The 9,703-nt window shown below is 32.9% G+C and overlaps 1 protein-coding gene across 4 annotated transcripts; it reads right to left on the bottom strand.

The window, feature by feature from the left end:
* On the bottom strand, window positions 4,293–8,698 carry LOC107637699. Of its 4 annotated transcripts, none has more exons than XM_016341062.2 (8): window positions 8,431–8,698; window positions 8,122–8,246; window positions 7,260–7,325; window positions 6,726–6,779; window positions 6,580–6,642; window positions 6,259–6,321; window positions 5,042–5,206; window positions 4,293–4,851 (listed from the first exon to the last, which is right to left on the bottom strand). In XM_016341062.2, exons 1-8 carry the CDS (start codon window positions 8,609–8,611, stop codon window positions 4,768–4,770), a joined length of 801 nt encoding a protein of 266 aa, XP_016196548.1. In that variant the 5' UTR covers window positions 8,612–8,698; the 3' UTR covers window positions 4,293–4,767. The 4 variants fall into 4 exon arrangements, with proteins under 4 accessions (XP_016196548.1, XP_020976688.1, XP_020976690.1 ...); XM_021121030.1 differs by having other exon boundaries at window positions 4,778–4,838; XM_021121029.1 differs by lacking the exon at window positions 6,580–6,642.

The following is a 9,703-nucleotide window of genomic DNA, read 5'->3' as shown; positions in this document are numbered from 1 at the left end:
CAACTTATGAAATAGTGAGACACACGGGTAGAGTGGCACCAAACTTGGTGCAGCCCAAGTTTGGCGCCAGCTCTAGTATCCAGGATGGTCCCCACGCTTCTAAGAAGGCCAGCAATGAGATCTTCAATGATTATTGATTAAAACTTTATTTTATTTACAATAAGAAAAGATATTATTTAGTTTTAGAAAATATATTTTACATTAATTAGGTTAGATATAAAAAGGAAAAGATTCAGCCCTTCGGATTCTCTTCTGTTTTACGCACCTCATTCTATAGTTCACACTTTTTAGAACCCTAGTTTTCTCTCTGAATCATGAGCAACTAAACCTCCACTGTTAAGGTTAGGAGGTCTGTTTATTCTATGGATTAATACTATTAGTCTTCTATTTTGATTAATGTACTAATTTCAATTTTAAGGATTTATTTTTGTTCTTCATCTCAAGGATTTGGGTAAATCGAAAGAATAACTCTTGTTCTAATTGTGTTCTTGTTAAATCTTGGAAAAGCAATTTACTTGAACAATTGCTTGAAAATAATTCCTCCTAAATCACTGATTATCTAGACTTAACGGGATACGTGATATATAATCCTCTTATATTTGAGTAATTAGGGTTTTATTGGTTAATAAACTAGAGTTGGACTTAAACCTCTAATCGAAATTAAGTGACAAAGGAATTGACAGTTAACTAGGTTAGAGGAGACTAAATTACTAAGGAATTAGGGTTTAGTCAAATATAGTTTTTCATGAATTGAATCTTGCATGATTAAAACAATTAGTAAGAAATAGAAATCTGGAAAAGAAACAACTCTGAAACCTTAACTATTTTCTCTAATAGTTTTCACATCAAGTTTACTGTTTGCCTTCTAATTCTCTGAATTTACTGTTTAATACAATTAAACTCTCAAAACATCATTTTCTGCTTGTCTGACTAAGTAAATCACTCAATAATTGTTGTTTGATCCATCAATCCTCGAGGGATCGACCCTCACTCACCTGAGTTATTACTTGGTACGACCCGGTGCATTTGCCGATTAATTTGTGGTATTCAAAAATCCGCATCACTCCCCCTCCACCAGGACAAAAGCGATAGGCACAATGTTCTGGTTCCCATATTGTGAAACAGCAACCAGAAGTGTACCGTTGTATTTTCCGTAAAGGTGTGTGCCGTCAACCTAAAGTAGAGGCTTGCAATGCTTGAACGCCCTAATGCATGGATTGTAACTCCAAAATATGCAGTAAAGTATTCTGACACCGTCCGCCTCCTCACTCCCATTGTACAGCAGTCGTGTTTCTATTTGGACAATTGAGCCAATCATCTTCTGAACCATGACCGAGAGCCACTATGGAAAAACTTGGTAAGAATCCTCCCAACCACCGTAAACTTTGGCTATGGACTTTTACTTTGCCAACCAAGCCTTTGGATAACTGATGGTATAGTTGAACCTTAACTGGACTTCCGCAATTATAGATTTGACCTTGATAGACGGGTCAGTCTCAACCAATGGTCTTATAGCCTCAGCAACTGTGTCCGAGTCCAACTTGGAATGATCCTGTAAAATCGTTCCCATGGTGCACATGTGCCTACTGTTGTATCTCTGTATCTCCCAACAACCTTTTTTCTGTATCAAGCTGGCTCGGATAAGCCATTCGCACCCATACACATACGTCTTGCATTTTGCATAGAATGTCTGTGGCTTGGACTCATAAACATTGTAGTTGACTCCTCCAGAGATAGTGTAACTTCTGATTGCTGCGACGACAGACTTTTTAGAACTATATTCCATTTCGATCCTAAACTCCCCGTCCTCAGGATCAGCAACACCTACGCAAAACAGAAATCATTACTAATTGATCCATCCAAAATATAAATGAAGACAAACGTATTATTCACTCATCACGTACCTATGTTTGCATATTCGGGAAATTCCGATGTATGCATGGAGTTAAGATCCAAGATACGCATAAAAGGTGGAATGTCCATCGGTTGACTTACTGCGGGAGGAACCACTACATTCTCCACTGCTGCCTCATCTCCCACAGCACCATCCTTGTCTTCATCGCCGGCTTTATAAGTAGCTTCAAAGACCTCTTCGTTATCACTGTTCATTCCTTCGTACACTTCAACTCTATCATCCTCTATATCTAAATCATGTAAATCCCATCTTCTTCTACATTTTCAAACTCAACATAAAGCTCAATCTTTGGCTATCGCACTTGAGTCTGCCGGTGAATATGGAACATATTCTGTATACTTGCTTCGTCAATGATCAGTATAATATCAAACTGTATTAGACCACCAAAAATTATAACAGAATTCCGATACAGAATATTGCTCACTCTCCCGAACATATCGTTCTCCATGCTTTGACAGAGACCGTTCTGAAGCTCAATGAACGTCATGGTAAATCGAATCACAAACAAAAACAGATTCTCACACACAAAACTCACTCCCTCATGAATATTTTGTATAATCTCACCGTTTTGATACACCACCAAATTTGCGGTACCCTCCATTACACTAATAACACACTCAAACAACTCTCTTCTTCGTAATAAAATGGTACCGAACTTTGCTTTATATAGGGAGAGCACTCAATACGCCCTCCGCCACGTGTTGCTTTACCAACCAACCAGACTGAGACACATGGCAACACATCCCCACGTGCTGACTCAACATGCCCCACGTGTTGCATCACCACGCAAGCAAACCGAGACACGTGGCAACACGTCCCGCACGGCAGCACGCCCCCTCGTGTTGGCAACACTCCCCTGCCTGTTGAAGCTTTCCTCTGACACGTCCACCAATTTGCAAATACACTAACTACGCCAATTTCTAACTAAAACGCCAATGTTTTCATTTTATAAAAAATTAGCCTTTATTTGCATGGTCCAATTTTATTTTTGTATCATTGCTTTACAGTGGATGTTCTGTGCGACGGCTACCACAAGATAACAGTCAAAGGATTGTCTAAAATGACTAAAAAGCTACCTTTGTTGGAGGAACTTAATCTTACCTTTTGCGACCGTGTTTCTTTTCGTGCATTACAAGCTATCTCTCGGCACACTCCTCTCTTAAAATCCTTCAAGTTTAACCAACAATTCTTTTTACATATGACTCGATTGGATATGCACGGTTTGCGCGCCATTCTCGATGGATGGCCCCATTTGCAAACTCTAGATTTGTGCGAGTGTGATGGACTTAAGACTTCCACATGAGCTAATAGATTATTATTATGATGATGATCAGTTCGTTGTAATACATGGGATGAACAAATAATAAATCAAGCTAGGATCAAAAGGGATGAAATGAGAGCTATGTGTTATGAAGAAGAATATGGGGAGGAAATAGATGCCATATTGGAAATTGCGAAAAATCAAAGATTGCATACAAGAGTAAAGAACACCAAATTCAATGTGAAGAAGCATGGAAGAAGAAAGTGTTTTTGAGATGAAATAATTGGATTCCAAGTTTTCTAGTTATAATGTTTAGTCTGCATTTTAATATTTATTGTTTGCTATCCATTTTACTTTGTGTATCAAATTAAATTTTATATTTGCCTGTTATTTTTCAGTGTTACACAACATTTTCAAACCCCTTATATTTTCAGTATGATGAAAAAATTTAACAAGGACTGTTAATTTTGACAAATAAGGCATCTTTTTGGTTTAGATCAACAGCTTGACTAAGATTACAAATTGATTTGATCGAACAAGCAAACTAAACAAAAACTAATCGCCATAAAACTGGCTGGAAACTTATCATCGCAATCAAATGGTCCTGGATATCTTGGTTGAGGATATTCTGTTCAATTATTCATGTATTAGTAAACTTTTAATAGATATTTTAACCAATATAATTTTTTCGTTAAAATTAAGTGTTTGTTTAGATGCATTACGTTGATAAAAAAATATTTTTTTCAATGAAAATTTTTTAACGTATTCAGTAAATTTCTAGTAGTAAAAAAAATATTAGAAAAATTTAAAAAAAAAAACATCTTTTTTAAGAAGTTACAATTTACATCTTTTTATAAAAAATTTTTTTCTTCAAAACAAAAATACTTTTTTACGTAATAACTAAATAAAAAAATATTTTTATATTGTTATACCCAAACATAATTGATAGATAAAAATATATACTTTTTTACTTTTACTTCTATATAAGATCTTTTAAAAAAAAATAATTCTAAAAAATTTTTTTCTTAGAAGCTCACCCAAACAAGTCCTAAGGCATAATATATTGCATTAACTTATAACATGCCAATTCATCATCTTAAATCAATATCTCAACACTTAAGGAATGATCCTAAAATTTTAGCTTCACACAAATTTGGATGATCAATTCAAGTGTATCAACCATAGGGTCAATTCATGAATCTTTGTCTAATAAAATGAGAGAAAGTACCCATCACTTGGCAACCAAAATATATAATGGCTCATCCATGTAATCAAGATTCTTTTAATGTATCATGTTATATGCATTATAACAAAATCTAGCTAGATATATACCCTCCAAACACCATAGAATGAGAGCCTTTCAGCCATTCCACAAGTCATGAAATAGTATAATGATTTTCTTGACTATAATTCCAAGGATCACAAGTGTTGTATCAAAGTAAATCTTTGCCATGGTTGCAATTTGATTCATATAAGGCTTAGCATAATTGTACATCTCCTGTCAAGATTTACAAGACAATATTGGTAAAATTTCCACCATATAATAATTATATACAAAAAAAAGGGGGCAAATATTTGTATGTAAATTTATCTATACCAGCCTTATAAAGTCAAAGTGAAACTTGAGATTATATATGAAATTCAGCACATGATGCTTCAAAACTGGTATCAGTTCCTTCCAAGAAAAAAAAATGTTAAATAAATAAATAAAGTGTTTTAATCAAGCATATACAGTGCGTTTAGATTTTTAGTTCTTAACGAAGGCTTACAAGGGTAAATAAGATTTTTAGTTCATTACTACTGCATCATGCTTAGCTATAGAAAAATTGTACAAGAAAAGAGGTATAATTTAGATTTATTCATACCTGCATGAAGGGGGTGGCTGATCTTTGCAACTTGACAAAATTTGATAGTAAAAGGTTCTTGGACGCTTTATAGGCCTCAACAGTTTCAGCACTTAGAATATCATAGTGAGACTTAAGATTGGATTTGAACGTGTACACTTGATTCTTCAAGAATGGCATCCACTCCTTCAGATAAACCAATAAAAAAAAATTAAGCAGTGATTATTTTAGTATTGGAATTTATTGCAATTTACAAGTCGTTGACCACAAACTCATATATCATGAAGGTTTGGAAACATTAAGTTGGTTTGGTCAACCTGGTTCTAACTACAATGAGCAAAACCCCAAATTTTTCCTCAAAAAATCCTGGTGCTATTGAAAAGTTTAGGAGATCGATTCGGTTTTCGAAAGGGTTGCTAAAACATTAATTTAGTTCTCTAAGTATTTGTGACATCATTTTTTAGTTGTTGAATGATTAAAATTCATTATAAATTAATTTTAACATTTTTAAACTTTTGGACTAAATCTAACTAAATTGATGTCACATATCTTTCAATGACTAAGTTGAAGAACTCTTCTGATTGAAGTCTTCTAACTTGATATAATTTGGATAAAAATACTACATCTATTCTAAAGTAAACTTAGACAATAGATTGGTTAGTCCTGGCTACAAATTTGAAATATGTTAGTGTTTTCCTCTTCGCTGTTAGCCTGTTATCACATATTATTCCAAACATCTTATGAAGGGAGGAATCTCAGAGCAACAATTGTGTTGTTTCAATGTGACCTCAATGTCACGCCGGATTTCAAGTTGTGAAATTAGCCATTAATACTTGCATCAGGTTAGGCTGTTTACATTACACCTTTTGGATGCGGTTTTTCTTGGACCCTACATATACTATGAATGCTATGAAAATCATTACCATCAAACCAAGTAGTTCATTCAAGAAGGATAATCATATCCCAAAAAAATCAAACAGAAACTAACATACTCAGTGTTGCCTATTAGTTGACCTTGACGAAGGAACAAAAAGATGAAGGAATTTAATTGAGTGAGATCAAATCCTTTTAACTTCCATCACCATAAAAATGTTGGTGATGCATTATATGGTCTTCATTCTAGACATTATGTTATGACAAATACCAGTTTTTCCAAGCTTGAAATGAATAAAAACTTCACTCGGACAATTCATATGTGGAGCAAGTAACTAACAAGTATTAAGCCATAAATTACTTACAGTCTTAACCATTTCAATGCAAAGGCCAGCATCCCTTAGCACTTGAGACATTTTCAAGAAGATCTGGGAGTTAACCAAATGGAAAAGACGAAACATCATCAAATCATGCAGTTTTCAACAACAACAATAACAACAAAGCCTTATCCCACTAAGTGGGGTCGGCTACATGGATCAAACGATGCTATTACACCCTATCATGTATCATGTCTACGGTGAGACTATTGACTCATAGATTTCCTTGGACCACCTTATGTATGGTCTTTTTAGGTCTTCCTCTCAAATCATGCCCTTTTCAAGTTGTAATTAAATAAATAAACAAACCATTTGAAAGCACTTGTCCAAGTTTGGCCTCCAATAGTTGTTCCACTCAGCCAATATGAAAGACTGCAGCTTAAACGATTAATTAGTCAATGGAAGTAAACTCTATTTCTTCATGGCTATGCATACACTACAAGCTAAAAAGCTACCTGAAAATGACTTAAGTTGACATCTTGATACTCAGGAAGCCAACCTTGAAAATCCTGATTAATATATAAATCATGATTAAATTGGAACAAAGTTGCATACAGAAGAAACTCTTCTTGAAGATATGATGCTGATAGTAATGCTTAAATAAGCAATCACTAGTCAGTTAAAGTAGCTCAAAAGGTCAAATGTGTTTAACACATTGATATACTTTAAGCCCTCTTTAATCTATGTATAAACTTTCATAGTTGCATTCCTGTTTTTTTTTTTTTTTTTCATCCGTTTACAAGGATTCATCATATGTCTGTCAACCCAAACTGACAGGGAAAATTAGACAATAATTCGTTCTTCGTGAGAATCAGACCTCCTTGAGCTACAACTAACCTAAACTACACTGATTCGTTAAAAATTTTCTTCTCTTCATGTCGCCTTAGACATTCTAGAACATTCTCAAGTGGCTACTTGACTACTTTATTCTTTTTACATTTTAATTTATAAAATGGTGCAAAAATAAGTGATTGTAATACACAACAAACCTGCTTCTCAGGCTCAATATCTGGAGAATCTGGTCCCCTCATCTCGCCTTCTTCAGAACCTTTTGGCTAAAAATTAGCAAAGATGATTAGCAACGTAAGTTATCCAATTTCTCTACAGAAAGATAAACCAGTACACTCTCAAAATCATGCTCATAAAATTTGTTTTTTCATTATCATCACAACAAAACCTTACAACTTTCTTTCAATGATAAACTCAGCTAATTATTAGATTTGATTCAGTTGATATCCTTGAGATTGGTATACCATAGCAATTCCCCTTCTTAACCCTGAAGTTCTGGTTAGGTAGTAACCTATCTCTGATTCTTTGACTCACGCTATCGGTGGTTTTTGAATAAATCTAGTGCAAGTGAGAAATTTTTTTGTCTATGCTATTGAAGATTGATTAGAGTTTTCTTAACTTAGAGATTTGATGAAATGACTTAACCATTTGTACAAAGTTAGTTTCACACTCAATCTATCTAAGCATGCTCTTCACTTGCATTACTTCTTCTATTATCAGTAAAATTAAAAATCACATTCTTCAGTTTTCCTTCCATTCTCTAAACACTCTGGCCATATTTCTCACCAGTTTGCCTATTTCTCTGAAATATATACCTTATGTTTTCCTGTCTTTGGATTACAAAAGAAATATAAATTGAGTATGTATAATCATTATTTACATTGAAAATATCCACATTTTACTGTATTGTCTTCCTATGAAGTTGACAGGTTTGACTAAAATGCCGTCTAAAGCTTCTCATCTGTCAACTTCCAACTGCATGCATGTGAGTTTTCACCAATGTTTAATAATATTTTTAGGGCTCTAGAACATTACTTAATCTGATAAATATACAAAGCTCACCTGAATAGAATCCATCGTATTCTTTATGGGTGCAATATTTTCTTGCTCCAAAATCACATTCTCCATTTGAGCAACATCATCCTCCTTACTCTGCAATTCATGGTTAATCTTCTCAATGGAGGATTCTTCCATGATGTAAAATGAAGAATAGATATCAAAACAACAACCACAATTAAGCATGCAATAGAAAAAAAAATTAAGAAGAATGCATATACTATTTGTTTTTAAAGTGCTTAAAAAAATTCTTTGGCATTCACATATTATCGTTGCTCGGGTGACAAAATCTGCAAAAGAGGGGAAAAGATTGACCTAAAAGTGAAAGCTTTGAGTTGAGTTGATGAAGCTGAGTGGTGAGAGAGAAAAGATGCTGTTGGTGCTGACGCTCTCTGTGGAGTAACATTGTGATGAGTACGAAGGAGACGAAGAACACAATGAAGATTATTGAGAGCATGAACGAGGGCGTTGAAGAAGAACAAATTTTCTTTTTCATTATGATGTGAAGACGAACCAGAAGACGAAGAAACAGAGCAATGAGGCAGAGGAACAGGCAAAGATGAACCAATCTTTTAAAATTTAAATTTTTTTTCTTTTTATAAATATCAAAGTGGTATTTGAGAATTTAAATAGGTTACTGACGTTTTAATTCGCATATATTTAATTTTTTAAAAATTTGAAAATATATTTAAATTTTTAAGTTTTTTAAAATCTTGACATATTAATCATGTGGGTCTGTGAGACACAATAGAAAAATTAAATGTGACTTTCATTTTTACTATTGATACGAATGTATATGAGAGAATTTTTAAAATTGGATACATTAAACTCAGGGATTCATATATTTAAATTTTGAAGAGGTCAAAAATTTAAATATATTTTTAAATTTTCATAAATTTAAATGTTGGCAGGCCAAAATGCTAAAGATCAATTTTTTTTTCTTAAATTTATGAGAAAAAATATTTTAAAAAATATGTAATAATCTTAAAAATATAATAAAAAGCAACCAAAAAAAATAATTTCATACGACAAAAATTAACATTACCTACCTTTTGGTGCATATTATTTGTTGAATATTTAAAATATTTGTCATTTCACCTCGAGCAAATTAGACTTTCTTGTAAATTAAATTGAAGGGACAAGCATTATTGTTAGTCAAAACAAATTAAATGGAGAAACATGTATGCAATATTTTTTTTTTTTGGTTAAACAAGAGAATTAAATGACTAAATCAATAGTAAAGCTTTTAGAAGGCTGTATTAAGAAATTGATAAAAAAAATTCTTCAAAGGATAAAAAAGATTAGAACAAAATATGGTAAAATATTAAGAGGCAGCGTATTTGAATTAAAATTTATTGACTTAATTTATTTCTAAGACTATCTGAATAATGAATGTATGTGAGACTTAATCAAATTTCACGACGGCATGGGTGTTTGCTCCCTTTTGTATAAGAATAATTAAAAAAATAAAAAACGTTGGCATCCCATTAAAATTTATTAGTTAGTCAATAATTAATTATTAATATTTAAAAATATAAATTAAAATATATTATTGTTAATTAAAGAAATAGGATTGATAACTAAAATT

Source organism: Arachis ipaensis, chromosome B04, assembly GCF_000816755.2.
Source record: "Arachis ipaensis cultivar K30076 chromosome B04, Araip1.1, whole genome shotgun sequence".
NCBI lineage: Eukaryota > Viridiplantae > Streptophyta > Magnoliopsida > Fabales > Fabaceae > Arachis > Arachis ipaensis.
The sequence above is the reverse complement of the archived record's forward strand: the minus strand, read 5'-3'. Positions and strand labels throughout refer to the sequence as shown.